Source organism: Berghia stephanieae, chromosome 4 (assembly GCF_034508935.2).
Source record: "Berghia stephanieae isolate SIO BIC M18660-M18661 chromosome 4, UCSD_Bste_1.3, whole genome shotgun sequence".
Lineage (NCBI taxonomy): Eukaryota > Metazoa > Mollusca > Gastropoda > Nudibranchia > Aeolidiidae > Berghia > Berghia stephanieae.
In genome coordinates this window covers 82,308,153-82,335,824 of record NC_088363.1, presented here as the reverse complement: position 1 = coordinate 82,335,824, position 27,672 = coordinate 82,308,153, and the positions used below count along the sequence as shown (strand labels likewise).

At 37.3% G+C, this 27,672-nt stretch overlaps 3 protein-coding genes and 1 non-coding gene across 4 annotated transcripts in view; all 4 read right to left on the bottom strand.

The window, feature by feature from the left end:
• Nucleotides 1-3,237: 3,237 nt before the first annotated feature.
• On the bottom strand, nt 3,238-3,308 carry Trnat-ggu (transfer RNA threonine (anticodon GGU)). The gene has a single exon. It is a non-coding gene; the product is annotated as a tRNA-Thr (tRNA).
• A 5,109-nt stretch (nt 3,309-8,417) lies between these two features.
• Nucleotides 8,418-10,343, bottom strand: LOC144971864 (uncharacterized; the record flags this gene model as incomplete). Its single annotated transcript, XM_078912938.1, has 2 exons — nt 8,418-10,087; nt 10,119-10,343. Coding segments are annotated over 2 exons (630 nt in total), but the record flags the coding sequence as incomplete, so codon positions are not given.
• Nucleotides 10,344-12,320: 1,977 nt separating this feature from the next.
• On the bottom strand, nt 12,321-23,195 carry LOC144971378 (centrosomal protein 15-like). Its single transcript, XM_078912179.1, has 5 exons — nt 23,088-23,195; nt 21,192-21,358; nt 19,529-19,646; nt 15,714-15,788; nt 12,321-14,102 (listed from the first exon to the last, which is right to left on the bottom strand). The coding sequence occupies exons 2-5, from the start codon at nt 21,308-21,310 to the stop codon at nt 13,992-13,994; spliced, it is 423 nt and encodes a 140-aa protein (XP_078768305.1). The 5' UTR covers nt 21,311-21,358; nt 23,088-23,195; the 3' UTR covers nt 12,321-13,991.
• Nucleotides 23,196-27,630: 4,435 nt separating this feature from the next.
• LOC144971377 (eukaryotic translation initiation factor 5A-1-like) overlaps nt 27,631-27,672 on the bottom strand; it is a 6,240-nt gene continuing 6,198 nt past the window's right edge. The window contains exon 5 of the mRNA XM_078912178.1: nt 27,631-27,672. This exon is cut by the window's right edge and continues 294 nt beyond it. The gene's annotated coding sequence lies outside the window, so the exon portion shown is untranslated.

The following is a 27,672-nucleotide window of genomic DNA, read 5'->3' as shown; positions in this document are numbered from 1 at the left end:
TAGTTTAGAGCCAGTGTTACTAAGTTACCGTGCGTCATTAAGAAGGAAGTGACGTTACGACTGTTGAGTAAAGTAAATTTGCATGGTGCTGTTTCTATCCCTGCAAATCGTTTAAATAGTTTGTTTATAGAAATCACGAACGAATATTTGATTAGAGTTTGAAACACTGAGGGACAGGGCATAAGGGACACATGCAGACAAAGGGCAATTTCAACACTTACAAAGCGTATGTAAACATCCCCATTCCACTTCGGAAATCAAACATCTTTCTCTCTCTCTCTCTCTCTCTCTCTCTCTCTCTCTCTCTCTCTCTCTCTCTCTCTCTCTCTCTCTCTCTCTCTGATGAACGCGCACATACACAAAGTCAAACACACACATACATGCAATTATGCATTACTATCAAGAAATGTATTGCTTAATTCGTTCACACTCCTTCATATCAATTTTTGCACCAATAATAATAATAATAATAATAATAATAATAATAATAATAATAATAATAATAATAATAATAATAATAATAATAATAAGAAGAAGAAGAAGAAGAAGAAGAAGAAGAAGAAGAAGAAGAAGAAGAAGGAATTACTATATTCAATAATCACGACAAAGAGAGAGAAACAAATGAACTTGTTAATAATATTGATTTCGATAATAATAATAATAATAATGATGGTCCATGGCGTAAATGACCAACATTAGCTATTATTCCCCAGTCCAACAGAGTTGGGGTGAAAATTTCTCGGCACCTGAGAGGCCGGGTTTTTTCTCGTATTTGAAGATGGTAAAAATTCGAGCCATTTTCTCAGGTAGTCAATGTGGCAACACTGACAAGAATAGCCTCAAATGAATCCACACAAAAAATTCCTCTCCATGCAATCGTGTGAGTGGGGAAATCTAGTCACATGACGTGACACAGTCGCCGAAACTCGTCGGATTGTGTGAATCGGGTTAGAAGAGTGGATAGAAGGCGTTGTGACAGAAAGGGAGTATGTTTCGCACTGTTGAAAAAAGGCGGTATATACCATTTCTCAGTTTTATATTTTAAAAAAAATGCTGTAATCCATTTTGAAAAGATAGCTGCAGTGCCAGGCACCATTTGAACCAATAGAGCCACGCCCCTGGCTATCAAAATGATAGCAAGTAATTGCTACTGCCTACTTCACATCATAGAAATCGGGATAAACTCTAGCTGCATGGGCCGAATGGCTCTGAACGACTACCACTATCTTTACCTTTTTATATTTTTTATCTCCTACAGCCAAGTGCAAAGGTGCTAAATGCACGGATCTCTTGTCATGCTGGCAGAATAAACAAGCGATGGGAGAAGAAGTGTTGGCCGTCCTTAAAGACTTCCGTTTTGGAGAAATTTATGGACGCCTGAATAGTTGGTGCCCGTACCGAACAAAGCGATGCCTGCATTTGGAGAGTGACAACAAAGAACTTGTATCTACAGTCGCCTTTGTTGAAGAGGTGCTTGAGAATATGTGTAAGGACAAAAGACACTTTAAGGGCACCAGTTGTTATGAAGGCGACTTCCAAGACAGAATGATCAAGTGCACCATTGACATTTATAAAGTGGATCCTAATAACATTCAGGGGCTCAAAAATTGCATCAGTAATGCACTGGATGAACTTCCGGGCTTTACCAGTGACCATTTCTTTTTCCAGTTCTTTAAAGCCGCACATGATTTGATGGGTAAACTGGTTTCCATTTTAAGTTGTAACTTAAAAATCGTGACATGTGCCCTCATCACGGTGTAATGTCGGGCTGGATAATCCCTCTCCTTATCAACTATAACAATCGTCACATTTTTTGTTTGTTTTTTTGTTTGGTGCTTTAGGTCTCTTCCAACACAATTGAGGTTATATGAGAGACCGCTGAAACAAAAAAACAAGCAATCTAACAAAAATAGTATAAATGTCAATCAAAATCATAACCTAAAGATATCATAAGCTAAATTATAAATAACCAAGAACAAACAGGCAGAGGATTTACAGGAAAAAAAATATCTCCTGTCAAAAATACAATCACAAACCAAAGAAGCAGGATAGGCTAGTAAAGAGAAGAAGAAACGACATCACTATCGGATCGTACACCCATGCGAACATCATAGGTATATGATTCAAGGGTGATGCTCCCATCCAACCACCCGCAATTATCACATTCATTACGATCCAATTAACATAACGTAATAAACAAACATGAATATAATAGCTTCAAAAAGGATCAAAGTACCAAATACCGAACGTTTCAGGCTCAAAAGCCTTATTCAGTCAACAACAACAAAAAGTAATGGAAGCATAAATTCAGGTCTAAAATGAATACATGGCCGGTAACAGCGTTGTCTCTCTGAAAAAGAAGAAAAACCCAGATCGACACCAAATCTGTATCAAAATGAACAAGTTTCTTTTTCAGATTTATTTTGAAGTAAAATCTTTGGTATTCTTTAAATAAAAATCTCACGTCGTTTCGTAAAGCTCGTTTTTCTGAACAAAATTATGTCAAGCATGTAGTAGGTACTTGGTTCTTTTTTAGCTTGAGTTAAAAAATCAGTAGGTTTTTTTTTGTTTTGTTTTGTTTTTCTTTCTTTTGAGTGGTCAAGCAATTTGAGGAAAGTCCAGAAAACTGGTTGTAAGGAGAGAGTTTAATTCAAAGATTGGAATTTATTGATAGAAATAAAAGTCTGAAGTAAAAGTATTCAAGCGTTGTTTTTTATTCTTCTTTTATTGTGGACAATGGAAATCATTTCTAAATCTAACAAAAACTGAACTTTTTCATTAAACCTTATTATTCACACCAATCGAAAACAATGTCTTATATCGACCCAAGGGAAACTAAGCTGATAGAATTGTGGAATGTGAAAAATAATCAACAAAAATAAATATATCAGCTTAAAATTATTTTTTTTTAATGTATGCCTTTTCCGCCACGACATCATAAGATATCGTCGCCTAGGCATTCCACAAAGGAATATAGATAAGTCATCAAACAGGATGTCTGATGTCAACAGGAATCACCCATGCCGGTCCTTATAGTATTCGATTTGCAACTAAGAGCACCGGGTTCGACATATTATATCCACCACAGTGTGGGATCTTAGTTTGAAATTGAGAAATATTTAATTATTAGGGAACAGACACGGGTGTAAGATAAAGATCTGAACAAGTCTATTTGAAAGGTGCCAGACAAAGCAAGAAAAAAAAATACAAGACAAATATCATCCCAAAATATCAGTCAGCCTCTACTGGGGATCGAACCTCAGACCTCTGATTACCGGTCAGACGTGCTACCATTACACCATAGAGGTTCATTTTAATTCAGAAAAGTGAGTGGAGCAGGCACTTATGTTGGTAACAACAAGATATGAAGTGAGTAGAAAAGTGCCATAAAAATTTTTCGCGGCGTTGGTGGGGTTTGAACCGCGACCTTATTGGTACGACAACTCCGCCTGGCAGGTGAGAGCGTGGCTCTACCGTGTGAGCTATCCACGAACACAAAAATATTCGTTTCAAACCCAAGTCATTTCTAGATCCCTCTCTCACCCACTTCTGAGACCGCTGATTCGTTCGCCCACCACCATCGCGAAGTATTTTGACCAGCAGTTAAGCTTAATAGCCAATATTCTCAACACAAACATATAACATAGAAACGATTGAGACATTGAGTATGCTCCGGTGTATGGGTGAATTTTAATTCAGAAAAGTGAGTGGAGCAGGCACTTATGTTGGTAACAACAAGCCGCGAAAAATTTTTTTTATTCTCTATTGTCTTCTGGCACTTTTCTACTCACTTCATATCTTGTTGTTACCAACAAAGTGCCTGCTCCACTCACTTTTCTGAATTAAAAATTCACCCATACACCGGAGCATACTCAATGTCTCAATCGTTTCTATGTTATATGTTTGTGTTGAGAATATTGGCTATTAAGCTTAACTGCTGGTCAAAATACTTCGCGATGGTGGTGGGCGAACGAATCAGCGGTCTCAGAAGTGGGTGAGAGAGGGATCTAGAAATGACTTGGGTTTGAAACGAATATTTTTGTGTTCGTGGATAGCTCACACGGTAGAGCCACGCTCTCACCTGCCAGGCGGAGTTGTCGTACCAATAAGGTCGCGGGTTCAAACCCCACCAACGCCGCGAAAAAATTTTATTCTCTATTGTCTTCTGGCACTTTTCTACTCACTTCATATCTTGTTGTTACCATAGAGGTTCCCGATGGTTGGGACAATTTTAATTCCTATACTGTTCTTCAGATGGGACGTGTTTTATGCTGTGAACCCTCGCTTTCATCACAAAATACAAACATTGAACACGATAGGACGAGGACGAAGCCATTTGATTTTTTCAAATATTCTGGCCTTAAATTAATAAACTTTCCTCAGCAGGCCTCGCGGTGTTGCTCTGCGGTAGATGCTTGGGTTATTCCTTTCTCTCTCTCTCTCTCTCTCTCCTCTCTCTCTCTCTCTCTCTCTCTCTCTCTCTCTCCCCCCCCCCCCCCCATGTCCCAATTGTTTATTTATTTATTTATTTATTCATCTTCGTCATCATCATCATCATCATCATCATCATCATCATCATCATCATCATCATCATCATCATCATAATCATCATCATCATCATCATCATCATAATCATCACCGTCATCATCATAATTTTCATCATAATCAACAATAGCAGTTATATATATATATATATATATATATATATATATATATATATATATATATATATATATATATATATATATATATATATATATATATATATATATATATATATATATATATATATATATATATATATATATATTATATATATAGAATTGTGTTTGATACAAATATGGTACGAAAAGTGCTCGACATGCAGTAATGGAGCGAATTATTATTATTTAAAATATTTACCACAATGTTTGAGACAGTCTACATTAATGTTTCAGGCTTAATTTGCCATCGTCAGGACTGAGTTGTTTTGTTGACTGTTGTTGTTTCTTGAAGTGGTTCCGGTTTGAAGTTGCTTAACAGGAAGATGTCCCCATCGGCGTAAATTCCTGTTAAGCAACTTCAAACCGGAACCACTTCAAGAAACAACAACAGTCAACAAAACAACTCAGTCCTGACGATGGCAAATTAAGCCTGAAACATTAATGTAGACTGTCTCAAACATTGTGGTAAATATTTTAAATAATAATAATATTTATATATATATATATATATATATATATATATATATATATATATATATATATATATAACCCTATTTAATATTGTTCGGCTTATATTCTAGTGTTTTGACACTCGCTTTCGGGCCGATAAATCCTTGGTTTGGGTCCCACTGCGGCGCAAATTGAGTCTTTGGGAAAGGCTATATATAGTATGCGCTTGGCCAAGGAGTTCACAACATTGCCATCCTGAAGTATAACGGACCAACACACAAACTCTGTGTAACCATGAACTTTTATAGTCTGGTTAATACAGTTTAGTGAGAACAACTCACAAACGCGGATGGCAAAAACAATAACAAAGGCCTGAGTGACGTCATCTACATACTATCTATATATAGTAGGCTATATAGATATATAGTTGACTCCTTTTACTCACATTCTCCCACGTACTCATGTGTAAAATGAGTACCTAGTCGTCAACAGTTTTGTCTTTGTCGGAAAAAAAAACATGTAATATCGCCTTCAGGCTTCATGTTTCATCCTACATGTTAAATAGCTGTTGGCGAGGGACACGAGACCCTGTGTAAAGCTCTTTGAGAGCGTTTAGCGGATTTTGCGCTACATAAAATGTTCAAGCTTTTATTCTCTCTTAATTCTGTCCAAAATGAAAGAATGTTTTTTTTTGTTTTTTTTTTTTGTTTTTGTTTTGTTTTTTTGTTTGTTTTTTTTTTTTTTTTTTTTTTTTTTTTTGGGGGGGGGGGGGGGGGGGGGGGGGGGGGGGGGGTACTGCATGCGACAAGGGATGCTCCCATGAAATCAAGTTAATTAATACATGTAATATATCTGTTTATAAATGTGGGGCATGGCGTTTTTTGTGTAATTACTCAACGCATATGTGATGGTGAGTCCAATTTATGCGTGACACCACCAATCATATTTAAGACATATATTCTAAATGACATGAAATAAATTGTAACGGTCAACCTGTGAAATATATTGTTTGGACACAAAATCACAGACCCAGCCTACACACAAACGTGCGCGCACACACACACACACACACACACACACACACATATTAACAAACACAAACTCACTCACAATCACAAACATGTCCTTATTTTTTTATATTCGTGCACCAAAAGAAAACAACAACAAAACAACAAATAAAGACAAAGCAAAAAAAAAAAAACCCAAAAAACTCAAATCAAAACAAGGCAACACACACACACACACACACACACATACCCACCCACCTACACACACACACACACACAGACACACACATTATTACAACCATGTACTCACAGCAAAACTACACATTCATACACGCAGTCACTCACATGCACACACACACACACACTCTCTCTCACTCACACACACATACACACACACTCATATGCATACACAAGGAACACATTCTTGCGTGTTTACACACCTGCAAACCTATTCACAAACATCTATCGAGAGTTTTAAAACAAAAACAAACAAGAAGCAAAAACAAAATTTCTTTTCAAATAAAAAAAAAACCGGAAAAAAAGGAAAACGGAGAAAAAATGAATAAAGAGAACTAAACTAACAGGATATGGAATATTGCAGATAGTTGTATTACCGTCTTTATGACTAATGAAAATGTATCTCCGTATGGCATGGCCTGCTGGAGTAAGGAAGGATTGTGAAGCGCATTTGGCATGAAGAATCAATGGAAATGTGCTATAGAAATAACCATGCTTTGAAAAGGTATTATTTCGATCAATATACCAATAGCATGCAGTAGGCAGGCAATTCTTGAATCAAAATCTCTTTGGTTTTAACCCGAAGTAACCCACCGCTTCGATACCCAGCTTGTTTCAGAATTACAATATATGCATAGATAAATGTTTCTAAAGAAATTCTTTTAATTATGTAAATTAATATCTTTTATTGAAGACATTGAAGGCAATAGACATCTTTTAAAAAATCTATGATAACTAAAATTTCACAATTCTGGCAACTTTTAAATTGAAATCACTTTTATGCATCTTGTTCATTCCAACAAAACACCGTTTTGAGGGGGGGGGGGGGGCGAAGGTTTTTTATTGAATAATTTTTCTGCCACAGAATGTCTAAACATCATCAACAAACTTTTAATTCATCCGCTATCGATGTATTAAGTGTCAACACAAATTGTCAAAAAGTCTGAAAAATTAAAATTATAAAGTAAATTCGAGCCCGTCAAGAGAAATTCATAGGGAATACTCTTCTTCTTACCTTAGTGTGCGGCCATATACCGCTCAACAACCATTTAAGCAAAATTACAAAAGACACATCCCCTTCCTGCCACCTATGTCAACACCCCAATGAAACAGTAACACACCACTTGCTTGAATGTCAACCTCTTGAAGACCTGAGATGCACATTCCTCCCACCAAATCCAAGAATCAGTAACACACTTTATAGTCACCTGGAACAACTACAAAAGACGTCTAACTTCTACGTCATGGCACAAGACCGAGGGGCTAGAGCTCAGGTGGTCGCTGGTTCGGGTAAGTAAGTGCGGCCGCAGTGCAGCATGTAACTTGTTGCTGATTTTCCTGCCACAAGTCGCCGGTAACTTGCTAAACAGGCACAACAGAAATGTGGCCGCAGTTACAGTTGTGCTGGCAAAAAAAAGCTCACACGTGTGTAGAATTTTATATCGTCTAGTTAGAACCTAGAGAACACGATGTCGTCTGAAGATGAGTTTATGCTTCTGGACAGTTCTTCTGTTAAGAAGTCTGTGAAACATGATCCTGTCCACCGCATAAATAGAGAAAGACGGCACCATCTTTTTTGTGAGTTAATAAAAAAGATCCTTCTCGATTTCACGAATACACAAAAATGTCAATTGACACTTTTCAATCTATATTGACAAAAATTGAACACCGTTTGTTTTGTTTTGTTTTTAAGGGTTTTACGGCGCTTGCAACACATTAAGGTCATATCAGCACCAGTAAAAAGGAAGAAAATGGGATAGTAAAAAGTTCTAGAATTACAATTAAAGCACCCAAGAAAAGGGAAGACAAAGGGGAATTGGTTCGTTTGTTTGTTTGTTGTTGCTTTAGGTCTCTTCCAACACAATTGAGGTTATATGAGAGACCGCTGAAACAAAAAAACAAGCAATCTAACAAAAATAGTACAAATGTAAATCAAAATCATAACCTAAAGATATCATAAGCTAAATTATAAATAACCAAGAACAAACAGCAGAAGATTTACAGAAAAAAAATATCCCCTGTCAAAAATACAATCACAAACCAAAGAAGCAGGATAGGCTAGTAAAGAGAAGAAGAAACGACATCACTATCGGATCGTACACCCATGCGAACATCATAGGTATATGATTCAAGGGTGATGCTCCCATCCAACCACCCGCGGGAATTGGTTCAAATAAGAAACAGGTGTAGATTCCAAAAGCACTCTATCAAAGTACTTAGTTTGAGATCACTAAAAGTCTCATCCAGACACAAGCACAGGTCCCCACGAAGAGGAATACACTCAAATGTTTTACAAATCATATATAATATGAAGAAAGCATAATACAGTGCATAACAGAGAGATGATTTACAATGAAAAAAATATCATCTCCCAAAAACTATACATTCGACTGTTTCCCTCTCAGCCAGGGGAGCTGGCCAGCACCAGGACAAAACCAAGTAATCTCATTCCAAGACAAGAACAGAAAGCATGTTGGAAAACAGATATAAGGGGATAGAAGACACAGTATGTACCCCCCTGCCCACTATGGGAGGTCAGGAACCCCACCCAGTTGAACACCGTCTTATAAAAAAATTGGTGTAATCTTTATGACCCAATAGTGCCAGAGGAAAGACTTGTTATTACTTTGAGGTAAGTGGAAGTGATGTGCATGTGTTTCTTTAACATTTCATTCACTCCTCACCATTGCCACCCACTCTTCTTGCCACTATTCTGCCTTCCTCCCTCCATCCCCATCTCTCTCTCTCTCTCTCTCTCTCTCTCTCTCTCTCTCTCTCTCTCTCTCCCTTTCTGTATAATATTAACAGACAAAAAAAGCTTCGTTTTAAACATGTTTATTTCGTTGCCTTCGCTATCTTTGGCATCATCTAACGATTGTTAACTCGTAATTGTTGAAATTGAAATGGAATTATTATTATGTTGTTTGTTCTTAACAGTCAAATGAAAAAAAAGGCCACAAGTATATCCTGCAACTCCCTAAAATAAGGTTAACTTAAATCTTTATCGTCCTTCCCCCCCCCCCCTCTCTCTCTCTCTCTCTCTCTCTCTCTCTCTCTCTCTCTCTGTGTGTGTGTGTAAAAAATAATGATAAACAGGTGAGCAGATTTGAATTTTGTCGCAATTTCTTTCAAAAGTTCGTATATTATGTGGTGTTGCAGATTCGAATGTTGTTGCAATTTGTTTCAAAAGTTCGTATAATATGTGTTAAGGTGAGTATTATCTGAGGATTGGGATGAAGTGTGATTTTCTAAAGACCTGTAATGGGACACATCACTGTAGGCCTGTTAGGAGGAATTCGTGGACATGGTGTATTCAGAGCCGCCACTAGTTGATTGCAGATAAGCGAATTCCTCAACAAGTGTTTCCAATCTCCTTCGGAACCTCAGAATATGCTGCTGCGGTATCAAATTAATATGTGGTAGATGGGATTTTAGAAACAAAAGATTCCCATCTTCTTCCTCGCTCTTACTCTCCTTGGACTTGTATATTAGATAGTCCAACTTCCTTTCCTCTATTTGCAGGACACTTCGTTGATAACCATCGGTATTATCCCGCTTCCTTTTCATTCTTCCCTGCACTTTAATTGTAGGTTCAGGTGTAACTATTCGTTCACTTCCATCTTGTGTGTCCAACTCAGTCTCAGGAAGCGTAATTGTGTTACTGCTCTCATCTAGTAAGCTGAGTTGGCTTTCCTCTTCAATTACACAAGTGAGGAAACAACAGAAGCACTGTTTTTTTTTTTGCCAGCAACGATTTCAGCGGCCCTTTTGTGGTTCTCGGAGTGGTAATGTCTTTTAAAAATAAAAGTGACTTAAAATATTGCCATTTTGGCAATTCAAAGTCTTCAGCGCCATCCCCAGATCTTGCGGGTGGTAATTTGCCCAACTCAGTTGCAAACTGGTCCCTCAGATATTTCCGTTTCGTTCTCAGCACAGCATCTGGTGAAATAGATAATCAATCAGTGCATCGGCACTATTTTTAGCTCAACAAAACCAGCGGCTGGGAGCAGGAAAACAATTGCCCAGACGTTCTGGTAAATTACCTGCGCTTGTTGCCAGCAACAAATCGCTGATAACAAGCGTTGACTCCGGACAGTTACAAATTAAATCTAAGCCTATTTTCAAAACTGGTACCAGCAGGTAAACCAGCAGCGGAAAACCTCCCTCAGTACGGCCGTGCCCTAAAACCTATTTAATACAAAATAAGCAAATAAGTACAGAGCAATTTTTGGACAAAAACAAGTAAAACAGTCGTGGGTACGTTTAGCTGAGCACTCAATTAGAGATGAACAAGCAGGCAATTTGTGTTCAGTGGACACACTAGTACACTAGTACAGATAGAACATGCTCCCATTGTCACCATGCGGTCAATAACGTAACGTAACGCAGCTTGACACAGTACTGCATCGTAGCGATTGATGATTATCATGATGATGATGATGCTGATGGTGACGATAATTATCGCGTTCTGATACAATTTTATAGGTATGCCGATTCCATACTGATTTTCAAAAATGTAGTAAGTCCTCCAGAGCCATTCGGTCCATGGAGCCGGAATTCAGATTTATACAATTTAGTGAGAACTACTCGTACAATTTAATGGCTGGCTAAGAACATTAACAAATAATGAGTAGTTCTCATAAATAACAAATAAAACGAAATGTGAAACAACAAAAATAAATAATTCTTTATTATTTACAGACCCATTATTTTAAAAAAGTATTATAGCGTCAATTTTAAAATGACTGGATTGCGCTCTCTCTCTCTCTCTCTCTCTCTCTCTCTCTCTCTCTCTCTCTCTCACAAACACACACACTTTATATTCACAGTTATCACACAGAAGTGTACGAAATAGTGTTGTACCAGTAAGATCGCGGGATCGAGCCCCCAAATAATAATAATAATAATAATAATAATAATAATAATAATAATAATAATAATAATAATAATAATAATAATAATAATAATAATAATAATAATAATAATAATAATAATAATAATAATAATGAATAATAATAATAGTAATAATAATATAAAATAATAATAATAGTATAATATAATAATAATAATAATAATAATAATAATAATAATAATAATTAAAATAATAAAGATAATAATAATGAATAATAATAAAAATAATAATAATAATATAATAAATAATAAATAATAATAATAATAATAATAATAATAATAATTATTATTATTATTATAATAATAACATCATATAAAATTAATCAGTTCATGGATTACGGAAGTGTCTGACGTCTAGAGGATGACGTTATATGATATGATAAAATGATATAACAAATACTTTTATATTGTGGGAAAACAATAAGTGTGCTGATTTGGCAAAACCCACGGATGTTCCACGAGCCAGTTTTGAGAAAGATACGAGCAAATAAAGGTGAATAATGCTTGTATGCACGATTTTTTTTCACTTCATCGTTTTGACCATCCATCCAACTCCAACTATATTCTTGTTCTTCTTCGTGGTCGTTGTAGTAGCCCCTTAAATAGAGGATTCAGACTAAAGATCTCATTTATGAATTTCACGACACACACACACACACACACACACACACACACATACACACAAACTCACGAATTCATAACACTAACACACACTGTGATCATTTCATTGTTTTCTATTTATTCCATACTTCCAAGCTCCTTTCAAACTCTGTATTGTTTTAGTTTCTATCAACTCCTGAGGGAGTTCATTCCATAAATGAACGACAGAGGGAAAGAAAGAGTGTAAGTGGGTGTCTGTTCTTGATGTTTGAATTGATAGTTTGTTGTCGTGTCCTCGTTTGTTTTTTGGTCTAATGTATCTAGTTGGGGAGTTTAATGCTGGTGTTGCCTGTATTAAACTCATTAATCGATTTTACAATTTGAATTTGAAACTAATAGATAATTTAATCAATTTTTTTCTGAGCTCTATCGAAGCATAATAAATATGTATTTCCTGTCTTTAAAAAAGATTTTCTCTGTTATAATTTGTTTTTCTCCCCTTCCCTTCACATGTGGATAACTTCGACCCTAATTGAGATAATTACAAAATTCAAACTTCATATTTTGTCCAGAGATAAAGCCTCTATTGAATTATGAAATAATGTGTGATTCGAACATCTGATGGGTATTGCCAGATTACCACAAATAAAGTCATCATATGTAAAGCAGCACCTGATATTCAAATTGATTGAGATATGGATCAGGCCCTTTAAAGACCGAGAAAATAAATTGTTAACATAATCCAAAGAAAAATGTATGACTGTCTACCTTGGCAAAAAAACCCAACAAAATAACAATGAACGAAAATGCATAAGAATATGCATGTTTTACGTAATTTGGCACCATGTACGCCGCTATGTGGTCTAGTGGTATGACAGTTGCTTTCAGGTCAGAAGGTCCTGGATTCAAGCCTCAATCCGAGCATAGTTGAGTCTTTGGAAAAGGCGCTTTACTAACATTCTCTCACCATACTCAGGTGTAAAATGAGTCCCTGACCCTTAACAGCATTGTCAACTATGCACCACTTGGGACTCGAATCCAGGACCTTCCGATCCAAAGGCAAGTGTTATACCACTGGACCACAAAGCCACATATAAATTTTGGCGTCATATGCAGCAATGCTTTGAAGATCTGCTTATAAGCATAGAATTGTGAAAGAAAACAACAATCATTCAATATATGAATATGCGGTATGTAACAAATTCGATTCATAACGTTACACCAGAGTTGCCAACTCATAATACCGGTACAGCAGAAAAAGACTTTTAAAATGATAATTCTGATTTTTAAACTCTGAATTTTTTTCCATGAAGCCAAGATCTCAAAAGCCTATTATTGTAATCTTATTCTTTGAAATAATTCGGTATTAAGAACTGCAAATATCTATACTTCTTCTTCTTCTTCTCCAGGCCCAATTCTTTCACATCGTCCATTAGCCTATCCATCAATCTAGTCTTTGGGCTTCCGTTTTTTTTTTCTCTTTCCTGCTAATTGTATGTCTAATACTTTCCTTCCCACATACAACCCCTCTCTTGTCTCTTAACATGTCCAAACCATTTCAATCTATACTGAAGTCCAATATAAATATGCCATATGTGCGTCTATGTGGTCGAGTGGTATGACACTCACTTTCGGTTCGAGCCTCGTGCATAGTCGAGTCCTTGGAAAAGGCTCTTTACTCACATTCTCTCACTGTACTCAGGTGTAAAATGAGTACCTGGCCATTAACAGCGTTGTCTTTGTCCGAAAAATTGTAATATCGTCTAACAGGCGTCATGTCCCGTCCTACATGTTAAATGTTGCTGTTGACCAGGGATCCATTATAAAGCGCTTTGAACCCATTTAGTGGATATTGCGCTATATAAAGCTCAATATTTTTTAAAACGACACCTAAAGATTTTCAACTAGTACCTGTATGCATTACAAGCTTTAACAACCGTCAATCAATTATCCATTACCAGCCATAGCAAGCCTTAATCATCAAGAAGAAAAAAAAATCAAGGAAAAAGTTACTTTAAAAAGCCGAAAATAAATTTTAAAATGTGACGATCCTGTGGAAACAACAGGAGTTGACATCTCTGGGTCATACATGTTCCAAGTTGTGCATAGTTTTCCTTGCTGTAGATTCCTCTGCCTCCTGCATTGACTTCTGCCAAATCGGTATCATATTTTTGACCATAGACCAGTAGTTAACCTGTGAAACAGTTTGAAGATTATTTTCTGATATACAATCTCAAAAATAAGTACTCATAGTGGGCCTGTTAATTCTTAAGTACCATAACTAACAAACCTTGAATTTAGGTATTCAAATTAAAGTGGATTGTTGAAATTATTAGTTTTCTGACAGAGAAAACACTTTTAATTGCCAAGTATTCATTTTACATCTGAGTACAATGAGAGAATGTAAGTAAAGAGCCTTTTTCAAGGACTCAACTATGCGCCGAGCAAGGCTAGAACCCAGGCCCATTCGCTCCAAAAGCAAGTGTCATACCATAAGACTGCATGGCAGCACAAGAAGAAGGCCTGTTAATTTTTAAGCACCGTAACTAACAAGCCTGGAATTTAGGTGTATAAATTAAAGCAGATTAATAATAATACTAATAATAATAATAATAATAATAATAATAATAATAATAATAATAACAATAACAACAATAATAATAATAATAATTATTATTATTATAATAGTAATAATAATAATAAAAACAACAACAACAATAACAACAACAATAATAATAATAATAATAAAAAAAATAAATAAATAATAATAATAATGATAATAATAATAATAATAATAATAATAATAATAATAATAATAATAATAATAATAATAATAATAATAATAATAATAATAATTATTATTATTATTATTATCATTATTAATTATTATTATTATTTATTCATTTATTTATCAAATTATCTATTTATTTATTTTTTTATTTACTTAGGACTCCTACACAATCTAATGAACCCATGAATTATTATTTTATAATCTGGAAAACAACATACGACTACAGATAGTTTGTTTTGGGAATCTTTTTGCCAAAGCCCAAAGCAGCTATATTCACCTCTTAAAATGTTACCGCAATCGGCATTATGAACCCACAATCTGTCCCTGTCAATCCCAGAACATAAACCGATAGATAAGATATCATATCTTATCTTATCTTAATAATTAATGAATGGTTATAAGATTTTTCTTCTTATGTGTTTTAGGGAGTCCCAATAGCTCAGTTGGTAGAGCACTTGCTTCACACGCAGAGAGACCAAGATCGATCCCGGGTGCAGTCAAGATTTTTTTCTAACCCCCTTGTCCACCCAGCAGTGAATGGGTATTTGAGTCTGTTAGATTTGGTGGAAAGTGTTTTACGATAGACTACCATCCTATCCGATGGATAGAATAAAAAATGAAGAAGTATGGAAAAGAACACAACAGAAACCAGTGGGAGAGGATATAGGAAGAAGACGATGGAGATGGATTGGATACACGCTTAGAAAGAATGACTCAACTATAACAAAGAAAGTATTGGACTGGAACCCTCAGGGCAGAAGATCAAGGGGGAAGGCCACGAGGAACATGGAGAAGAATTAAAGAAGCTGATATACAGAGAAGTGGTAAGACCTGGAATGAGATAAAAAGTTGGCTCAGGATAGAGAAGGATGGAAACTGTTTGTCTGTGGCCTATACCCTGACCCAGGGTGAAAAAGGCAATGATGATGACCATCTTATCCAAAGGATAGCAAATAGCAAGCAATTGCTATTGTCTCCAATGGCTCTGAAGGACTACTTTTACCGAAGCATTACCTGAAGGGTGGCAAATCTAGGGCTCTGTCCTTGCATCAAACTGTCTGAGATTCTTTCCTCTAAATTGTTAATGTCCTGAAAAAAGGGGAAAATATATAATGTAATCATGTGGGGCGGAGTGGCTGAGTGGTTAAGGCATTGCAATGTGAAAGTCCCGGGTTTGAGCCCTGCTTCAGGCACTTTCGTTTTTTTCCTTGGGCAAGATTCTTAACCCCCAGTTTGCTCACTTGGGCAACATGGGTGATTCCTGTTGACGTCAGACATCCTGTTTGATGGATTATCTCTAATCCTTTATGGAATGCCTAGGCGACGGTATCTTATGGTGCCATTTCAAAAGGGCATAATTATTAAAATTATAATGCAATTCAACTTGGTTCACCCAAAAAAAAAAATGGTAACGATAGTGACTGGATAACGTAGGCTATGAAGGTATCATGGGACGTCATGGCATGGGAGAAATGAATGATAATGGTGAGAGATTTGCAAATTTCTGTGCATTCAACAGTTTGGTGATTGGAGGATCAGTGTTCCCCCATAAGAGGATCCACAAAGCAACTTGGGTCTCACCAGATGGTGTGACAGAGAATCAGATTGATCATTTTTGTATCTCTCTAAGATTCAGACGTTCATTGGAAGATGTGACAGTACGGAGAGGGGCAGATGTTGGATCAGACCATCACCTGCTATTGGCAAAGCTTAAGCTCCGACTCAGAAAACACGGGGCCAGATCACATACAAGAAGAAAATTCGAGGTGAATGCACTTGATGGGGAAAAGAATGAGGAATTCAAACTACAATTGAGTAATAGATTCCAACCTCTTACTGAGCTCGAGGAGGACATAGATGTAGAGTCACATTGGGCAAAGATCAAGGAAGTCTACATAACAACTTGCCACGAGGTGTTGGGGGTAAAGAAATCGGAACATAAAGAATGGATAAGTCCAACCACCTTGGACCTTATTGAAAAGAGGAGAACAAGGAAGGAACAAGTGAATGCAAGCCGAACAAGGGCTTCAAGACTGGATGCACAAGAGCAGTATCGAGCCATAGCTAAGGAAGTCAAAAGATCTGTGAAGAAAGACAAGGAAGCATTCATGAACAGACTTGCAGAGAAAGCAGAAGCAGCAGCGACTGGAGGACACATGAGGATCCTTTATCAAACTACCAAGACACTTGCTGGAAAATATGGGAAACCAGAGGTACCAGTCAAAGACAAAGATGGGAAAACTATTTTTGGAAAAGAGGCTCAATCTGAACGATGGAGGGAACATTTCAACTGCCTTCTGAACAGACCACCACCAGACAACCAGCCAGAAATTTTGCCTGCAAGGAATGAGCTACCAATTAGCTGTGATCCACCATCGATAGCAGAGATTGTGGGTGCCATTAACAAGATGAAAAGGGGGAAAGCTGCTGGACCAGACCAGATTCCACCGGAGGCTCTAAAAGTTGATGCGGAAAGAAATGCTGAGGCCCTGCACCCACTATTTGAGAGAATCTGGAATGACGGGATATTCCCAAAGGATTGGAAGGAAGGACATCTTATCAAGCTTCCAAAGAAAGGGGACCTCAGTAATTGTAATAATTATCGAGGCATCACTCTTCTTTCTATCCCAGGAAAGGTTTTCAACCGTATTATTTTAGAGAGAATTAAGAATGCAACAGATGCTAAACTGCGGGACGAACAGGCAGGTTTTCGGAAAAACCGTTCAACCACCGACCAGATTGCCTCTCTGCGAGTCATAGTGGAACAGTCTATAGAATGGAACTCTCCTCTTATTGTCAACTTTCTGGATTACGAGAAGGCTTTCGACAGTATTGACAGAGCAACATTGTGGAAAATTCTGGCACATTATGGACTCCCTGAAAAGATAGTAAACCTCATTAAGGAAATGTATGAAGGATCAAGTTGCAGGGTTGTACATGAAGATCAGCTTACTGACAGCTTTGAAATTAAGACTGGTGTCAAGCAGGGATGCTTGCTATCTCCATTTCTGTTCATCCTTGCCATTGATTGGCTAATGAAGGAAACCTCCAAAGGGAGAAGAAATGGGATACAGTGGACCCCCTGGACACAGTTGGATGATCTGGATTTTGCAGATGATCTGGCTCTTTTGTCCACACCCAGGACCAGATGCAAGCAAAAACCACAATTATAAACAGCCTCTCGGAATCAATTGGTCTAAGAATTCACCCTGCAAAGTCAAAGGTCTTGAGGATAGGTACGTGTCAAAGGGAGCAGATCAAAGTAAAAGATCAGGAACTCGAAGATATAGACACTTTCTGCTATCTCGGAAGTATAATTGACAAGGAAGGAGGCACGGAAGCAAAAGTGAAAGCACGAATAGGAAAGGCACAGGCTGCATTCACATCTTTGAACAGAGTTTGGAGAACTAAAGATATCTCCCTTCAACTAAAGCTAAGACTTTTCAACTCAAACGTGAAGTCTGTCCTACTGTATGGATGTGAAACTTGGAACGCATCACAGGCATGTATAAGAGGGTACAGATTTTCGTAAACAGTGCATGCGTAAGCTACTCAGAATAAAATGGATGGATAGAATAAAAAATGAAGAAGTATGGAAAAGAACACAGCAGAAACCAGTGGGAGAGGATATAGGAAGAAGACGATGGAGGTGGATTGGACACACGCTTAGAAAGAATGACTCAACTATAACAAAGAAAGTATTGGACTGGAACCCTCAGGGCAGAAGATCAAGGGGAAGGCCACGAGGAACATGGAGAAGAATTAAAGAAGCGGATATACAGAGAAGTGGTAAGACCTGGAATGAGATAAAAAAGTTGGCTCAAGATAGAGAAGGATGGAAACTGTTTGTCTGTGGCCTATACCCTGACCCAGGGTGAAAAAGGCATTGATGATGATGATATAATGTAATCATGTGGGGCGGAGTGGCTGAGTGGTTAAGGCATTGCAATGTGATCCAGAAAGTCCCGGGTTTGAGCCCTGCTTCAGGCACTTTCGTTTTTTTCCTTGGGCAAGATTCTTAACCCCCAGTTTGCTCACTTGGGCAACATGGGTGATTCCTGTTGACGTCAGACATCCTGTTTGATGGATTATCTCTAATCCTTTATGGAATGCCTAGGCGACGGTATCTTATGGTGCCATTTCAAAAGGGCATAATTATTAAAATTATAATGCAATTCAACTTGGTTCACCCAAAAAAAAAATGGTAACGATAGTGACTGGAAAAGTCCACTTGCATCTTCTCCTGTTATCTGTTTGACCTAGTTCCTTCATCCTACATTTCATATTTACCCAACTAAATGTTGCTGTATCCAACAATCCACTGTGCGGCTATGTGGTTTTATGGTATGACACTCGCTTTTGGATTGGATGGAAGGTCCTGGGTTCGAGCCTAGCTCTGCGGATAGTCGAGTCCTTGGAAAAGGCTCTTTACTCACATTCTCTCACCCTACTCAGGTGTAAAATAAGTACCTGGCCGTCAACAGCATTGTCTCTGTCCAAAAAAATTGTAATATTGCCTAACAGGCATCATGTCTCATCCTACAATGTTAAGTGCTGCTGTTGGCCAGGGACCCCTTGTAGAGCTCTTTGAGTATGTTTAGTGGATATTGTGCTATATAAAAGCTCAATTAAAAAAAAAAAAAAATTCCACATCTATAAAAAGAAATAAACTAGAGCATTTATGTAGCATAATATCCACTAAATGTGCTCAAAGTGCTTTAGAAGGGGTCCCTAGACAGCAGCAACACTTAACATGGGACGAAATATGAATTTTAAAAACCCTATAAAACTTGTTTGATGTTTGAATAAGCAACATTCATTTGACTCACCTTAAGTAACTTGCCATTCCTTATGTGTGCATCTGTTGTGTTGATTAAAGGTGACTCTCTCTGCCCTCCAGTCAAAAAGTTTCTTGACGTTCGGAGCATTGCCTCCCGTTTATTCAATCTGAATTTCGATGAAAAAGATTGCTTGGTAAAGAAAAATATGGAAGATTCAAAGAAAGACTAAAAAGTTGTTTTTTTTCATTAATTGTGTTGAGTCGCCATTATTTATTGAACGTTAGCGACTAGAACCGGCTGTCTGTTGGTGCATTATAAATGCCAAAAATATATTGACACTCGCTTTTGGACCAAAAGGTCCAAGGTTCCAGTCCCGTTTTGAGCAGTACATAGTTGAGTTCTTGGAAAAAAGCGCTTTACTCACATTCTCTCACCTGGCCGTTAACAGCATTGCCGCTATCTGAAAAAATATATTAGCGTCTAACAGGCATCATGTTTCGCTGTGTTGCTGTTGGCCTTTGACCCCTTGTAAAGCACTTTCAGCGGATATAGTGTTTTTTAATGCTCAAGTGTTATATAAGTGTTTTTTTTAAAAATATTATTTATTATTGATAATATTAGGTTGAATAATTCTTTTGCTTCTTGTTCTTTTAATTCATCAGTTTTTAAGGATATCAAATTAAGAAATTAAGGAGCAGGCACCAGTGCAAGATAAAATCAGAAGGTGATCAGAAGGTCTGAGTCAAACAATGAACACAGTCAATTAACCCTCTCCTTACCAACCATAGCAAAACCAGCACATTCATTACGGTACAACCAACATCTCTGTTCATCCAAAAATTTGTTATGGCTTTTAACACTTGACACTCTATTGTTATGTATAACATGGACCTATAGCTTTTTAACAATTAACAACATGGATATAGAGAGTAGCTATACTCCTCAAATTTTAAAACTCTGTGGCTGAATCACACAGCAAGCGTCATTCAGACTGCGAGGCTTACAACTACTATGACAACTACTACCACTATTGCCTATGAGATTCAGAAAAGAGCGTCTATTTTTGTCCTAGGCGTTTATGGTGTCATAGCAAAATGATGAAAATCGCTGGTATGGTGAGTAACTGAGCAAATAATCTCAAAGGCATGTTTAGTTTAGGTAACACTTTTGATGTAATGCTTGAATCTTGTGTATTTTTGACGGCCACAGATGGGTTGCTGCTGCATTTAAAATTGAAAAAAAAAAATAAAGTTAATAAACCAAAAACAAAACAGGTCTGATCGTTATAAAATGAAAATGAGAGTTCGAGACTTGCCAAGAGTTAATGGTCAGAAAATATAAAAAGATGGAATAAAGATCAAATAAACTGAATATTTTAATCAGTGACACTAGAATAAAATAAGTAGTTCTTTCAGAGTCATTAGGCCCATGGGGCAGGGAGATATCCTGATTTCTTTAGCTTGAAATGGACAATAGTAGTTGCTTGCTACCCTTTGGATATAACACTAATCTATCACAAAGTACTTTCCACCTGATCTAACAAACCATTACCCAATCACTACTGGGTAGACAGGGGGGTGGGCGTGGTTGAAAAAATATCTCGACTTCACCCGGAATCGATCTCGGTCCCTTTGCGTGTGAATCGAGCTCTCTACCAACTGAGCTATCAAGATCCCTGACACTATGAAAATTGAGAGGTATAATTTCTTACATTTCCTCATGAAGAATATTCAATTGCAGTTCCCTGGATGTCCATTTTTCCAGCTTTGCATGATACGTCGAAGGTTGTTCAGGTTGTTCCTTGTCCTCTCTCAATCTCATCTTGCTCATTACTTAAATTCAATGTCAGCTTCAAATGTCTATATCAACCTTCAAATCCTGGAGAAAACATAAACAATATATATATATATATATATATATATATTTTTTTTTTTTTAATTTTTTTTTACAACATTAATCCTGCAGCTGTTAAGACTGACTTTAAGTTAAGTTGACTCAATGTATGACTCTGTCAGGAAATTACTGTCATTTCCATTGCTTTCAGGAAGAGATTACCATATGCTGCCCAGACATCAACAAGTAATCCTGTTCTGGCTCAGGACAGGACACAATAGATGGGTAACACTAAAGAGAGCACGGGCAAAACTTGGGAGAACAGCTGGAAGCATGAAAATGAAAAAGAAATGGGGGCTGGCTGAGACTAGCTTGTGTACATGTCGATGCCCAGAGCAGATGATGGAGCACATCCTTAAAGAATGCCATGATGGGCCCAGCTGCACTGACCATGACCTAAGAGTCTACTCCCCAGATGCTGTGGAGTGGGTTCGGTGTTGGAGTTACAAGTTATGATGATTTGAATGAGAAAAATAATGTATTGTAACGATTGTGACAGTTGGTAAGGAGAGGATTAATAGGGTAAAAAACAAAAGAACAACCGGAAATTATATGGCATATAGATGCTTGGGAAAATGATAATAATGATAAGGACAAAGTAATTTTTAAAAATAAAAAATAAAAAATTCCTCAAGATTTGAACTCGGATCATCTCAGTTAGAAGACTAACATAACAGTTTAACCACTTCACTACAGGGCTCATTCATTTGTGGCAATTTTTATCCTTGCCAAGCCTGATCTTCTATATAACATGAAACCCACTCATTATCTCCAAATACAATGTATTAGCTGACACTGTAGACGCTCAGCGAAGCCTACAGCTAAAGGCAACTGAGAGCTAGGCTTTGGATAGTTCATTAACACTGTGTGTGCTTGTATGGGCTACTTAATACTCTATGGTACATCATTTTAAATTGTGATTTAAGCCATTTAGGACAATTCCCTTGAAATTTGGCTTTAACAGGACTCGGTTTAAAACATATGATTTTAGGCTGGTTCCACCACCACTGTTATACCGAGGTTTAACTGTATGTTATTCCCAAATGGACTTTTTAACACTTTTTCCTATCAGATAGATAAATAATCTTCTCAATGCTTATCCACAGACAGTCCAGGTCCAAAGATTTCACTGTTTTCATTTTCAATATTGTTCATTATGTCTTGAAGAGAAAATAACTCTGCACACAGTTCCCATATACGTTAACGCCGATTACTAGGACTGTATAGTTCAAACACCTATTAATATGTAAAAATGAGGAGAATGAGGAAGGGAGAAAGGAAGAAGGAAAAGGAGGAAGGAGGAGGAAGATAAATACCGATAAAACTCAATCACCAGAACTGATACTGCTCTATCATCATTAACTGAGCAACAAGGACATCAGGCAGAGATCCCCCTCCCCCCTTTCCTTTCCAAGCCCATTCACAATCGAAAAAAAAATAAAATAAGGAAGTAAAAATAACACAGCATCAATTGGGCCTGGAATCAACGGGGACTGTGGAATCCGATATCAGCATACGTAAATGAAAATAGTCGTGAGTCACTTCTAGACGTCTAGTTCTAGACAGACGAGGACAGGACTTCGGTCGATACCGAAATTAAAAGTAAAAGACCTCGAGTTTTAACTGTAGTATTGTCTTAACTTGAGCAATACGTGGCCAGTGAAAGCATACCACGTCAAATACGTATTAAAAGTTTTGTTTAAGTTATTCTTGCCTGTCGAATACGTCAAGTTTCCAGATCAGTTTTAATGAATGGAATGGACATGTTTGGTCAAGGTCTTCATTGCGTCCGCCATTTATTTACCCGCAGCGACGAAGGACCTGAATCCATACTTTTTTTGAGTCCACATGAGTTTTGCAGGTAAATAATAAGAGTAAGGATTACATATTACATTTTAGGCTCCATTTCAGTAAACTAATTTTTTTGCTGATATGCCCATCAATATCAAAAAGGAGCAAAATAAGTGATAGAGTTCATTGCGCTCCAAATTTAAGAGAAAGAGAAGAAAAATAAGTCTTTAGAAAAACAAAAGATAAATAACTGCGAGGCGAGGCAATATGATCAAAGGGAATCGACTCTGTAATTGTTTTTTTTTAAAACCCAATTGTTTCAGTCACGGCTACAAATCTTTTCGCCAAAAAACTATAATCTTCTCCTCCTCTACTACTACTACTTCTTCTTCTTCTTCTTCTAGGTTCCATGCCTGGTCCAGGCTTCGGATACTGCATGAATTATCTCTCTCCATTCCTCCCTGTCTCTTGCCTTTTCAAACAGCTCTTGGATTGTTAGGCTGGTGAAGCCCTTCAGTTGGTCTATGAGTGTTTTTCTTTGTCTCCCCGGGCGCGTTTACCAGGTATTTTTCCACAACTTGCCAGGTATTCATTCTTATCTTTCCTTACTATGTGTCCGAAAAAGGATAGTTGTCGATCCACTATTAAGGGCATTAGTTTCCTTTGTTGGTATGTTTGTTTTAGCACTTCTTCGTTCGTTTTGTGTGCAGTATACGATATTCTCTGCATCCTTCTCAAGCACCACATTTCAAAAGCTTCAATGTTCTTTTGTGTTTCTGCATTTGTAGTCCAGCTTTCGCATCCGTATAACAAGATTGGCCACACGTAGCACTTCAAGACTCGGAATCTAATCCCGAACGACATCTGTTTGTTTTTCAAAATGTTTCCCAGGTCCATGAAGGCCTGTTTGGCTTGAGTTATTCTTGCTCGTATGTCTCGGTTACATCTTCCATCTGTTGTCACTATTGAACCTAGGTATTTAAAACTTTCTACGTTGGTAAGTTGCTCGCCGTGAATCGTTATATTGCAGGTGTTGTTGTTTTCGGGGTTTTTCTGTATTACCATGCATTCCGTTTTGGTGATATTCACTTCCATTCCCTTGGCTTCACTATCTACTACCACTTTGTCAACAATCTTTTGAAGTTGGATTTCTGATGTTGCAATGAGTACCGTATCGTCTGCGTATCTTATATTATTTATGTTGTGACCTCCTACTTTTATTCCCTCCATATTATTTATGCCCCTCATGATTGTTTCTTGGTATAGATTAAACAGATCTGGTGAGGCAACACACCCTTGACGGACTCCTTTCTTAATAGGAATGGAATTTCCTGTAGAGTTTCCGATTTTGATAGATGCCTGCTGGGTGTAGTATAATGTTTGCACGAGTCTGAGGTCTTTCTCATCAGCGCCAATGGAGTGCAGTTGTTTTAGTATTTCTTCGTGGCGTACTCTATCAAAAGCTTTTTTGTAGTCGACAAAACAGAGGTATAGTGGGGTCTGAACCTGTATAGCTCTTTCACTTAAAACACGGAGGAGGTATATTGCGTTCCTTGTCCCTCTGTCAGGTTGGAATCCATATTGTTCTTCTGCGATTTCGGGGTTAATCTTATTCCTTAGCCTGTTGATAATTATACGCAACAGTATTTTGTTGATGTGGCTTATTAAACTTATAGTTCTAAAATTTTCGCATCTGACTGCACCTGCTTTCTTTGGTATTGCTATGAAAATAGAGTTACAGAGATCTTCTGGAATTTTCCCAGTATTGTATATATTGTTGAATAATATGTGAAGTTCATCAATTGCTAGATCTCCTAGGCTTTTTAATACCTCTACAGATATTTCATCAGGGCCTGTTGCTTTACCATCCCTCATTCGTTCCATGGCATGTTCAATTTCACTTTTGGTGATGTTTGGTCCGCTTAATGGTTCTTTGAATTTCAGTGGTGGTTCATTTCTATTTGGATCATTGTACAGTTCGCCTATGTATTCTACCCATCGGCTTTCTATATGTTGTTCTTCAAATAGCAGTTCCCCTTGTTTGTTTTGGATACAACTTCCTGCTGCTTTGCTTTTCCTTTTCCCTGATAGTTCTTTTATTCTTTGGTGAGCTTGTTGGGGGTTGGGTTTGTATTCTCTTTCGATTTCGCAGCATTTCCAGTCTAGATAGTTCTCGTGTGCCTCGATGCATTTGGATTTAATGTGGTTGTTCAATGTTTGGTATTCTGCAGACCCTCTGTTGCATTTTCGTCTTTCTTCAAATAGGTTTAGAATTTCATTTGTCATCCATTCCTTTTTGCTGTTTATTTGAGCTATTGGTAAATGCTTTTCTGCAGTTGCTTTGACACACTTTTGGAATATATCAAATTGTTTTTCACATTTTTCATTATCAGGTTCACTTTGGCTTTGTATCATGAGTGCATTTTCAAATTCTTCTCTCATTTTTGTTTGTATGCCATTGTCTTTGCATAACCTGTAATCCCTCTTTATTCTACCAGCTGTTCTCTGAATAGCTTTAAACTTTATCCTTATTGTACAAACAACTGGGACATGGTCACTGTCTACATCGGCGCCTGGGTAGGTTTTGCAATTTAATATGCCATTTCTGAATCTTGATGATACTGCTATAAAGTCTATCTGGTTCCTTGCTCTGTCCCCTGGTGATTGCCATGTCCAGGTTCTTCTTGGGTGTTGTTGAAACCAGGTGTTTGAAATCATTAATTTATTTGTTCTACACCAATCTGCCCAGATGTTTCCTCGTTCATTTCTGTCTCCGAGTCCATGTGGTCCGATTATGTCACCATCTCTGCCTCTGCCAATCTTAGCATTTAGGTCCCCCATTACCATAAGGACTTCTTGTGATTTACACATTCGTTTTGCTTTGTCTAGTGAATGGTAAAACTCTGTCATATCTGCATCTGTCGCCTCTTCTGTTGGTGCATAAACTTGAATAATATTGGTGTCAACTACAGGTCCTCTTAGCTTAACCAGCAAAACTCTGTCTGAGATTGCTACGTGCCCTTTGTAAAATTTGGTTGATTTTTGGTCTAAGATCATCCCTACTCCTTTTTGGAAAGAGGTTCCACCACTCCATATGATCTTATATGTCATGTTGTTTTCTTGTTTTGACATGGTTCCCTGCTCTTTCCATCTCATCTCTGCCAGGCCAAGAATATTTATTTGGAGCCGTTTCATTTCTTTCAGAATGTTGTTTAGTTTTCCTTTTTGGGCACAGGTCCTGACATTCCATGTCCCAATTTTGGTTTTGTCACATTTGTTAAATTTATTTCGCCTAGTAACTGGCTGACGGTTCGGTGTGACCTGACGAACATCACGCTCCCAACCGAGCGAGGCAGCAGTCTTCCGTGAAAACATGCTCCCCTTTACGCTGTCACCGTTTAACTTTTTGGACTTATTCATGCAGTTAACTCGGCAAAGTTACAAGAATGGTTTGCCATTGCCTATTCTTGTCGCCCTCTGCAGTTGGCCAGCTTGACCTGTTACCGTTCGACACCACGAGGAGGTTGCAGTAGGGCTTGATGATGATCTATCTTTGCAGACTTGGCATCATCCATTTGTCGAACACTACTACTACTACTACTACTACTACTACTACTACTACTACTACTACTACTACTACCGCCTCATCATCATCGTCATCATCATCATTCCATTCCTGTTCCTTGCGTTCCCTCAACTCCCCGCCCTCCCAGTTAGTTATCTACGATCACTTCATATCCCTCTTACTCACCGTCTCCCCTGTGAACTTCGCCATAGATATGACTTGAAGTCCATGGAATTCGCCAAGTGTTCCTTGATTCCCAGGTTTGAGAATTTCATTTTTGCTGTTTCTGTTTGTGTTCTTTTTTTAAATTTAAATTTTATTTTTATTTCTTTGTTGTAAAAATCTATTGTTGCTTTTTTTGGCTTTATATTTTATTTTTAAAATTCTAAATCTATTTTTCTTTCTTTTTTTTTTTATTTGTTGTAAAAAATCTTCTTTTTGTTTTCTTTTGTTTGTTTGTTTGTTTGTTGTTGTTGTTGTGTTTTTTTTTGTTTTTTTTTTGGTTTTTTTTTATTTTTTATTTTTTTTATTTTTTTTTTGTTGCTTTGTTCCAAGATGAGAGTAATTTTAATCTATTGACATTTGAATTGCGAGTTTTCTGGGCAAAAAATGTCTATAGATAGTATGAAGTTGACGTCACCCAGGTCTTTATTATTGCTCTTTGCCATCCGCGTTTATGGGTAATTCTCACTAAACTATAATATTAACCAGACTATAAACGGTCAAGTTCAAGGTTACACATAGTTTGGTGTGTTGGTCCGTTATACTTCCAAGGTGGCAATGATGTGAGCATCTTAGCCAAGCGCATACTTTCTATGCGTGATTTTCCTAAGTACGACAGAACAGAATTTGAGAATAGTAATAATTATAATCTTAAAACAAAAACAAAAACAAACTTATGTGTGGGTGAAGAGTTGCCAAATTTTTATTAATTTTTTTTTCA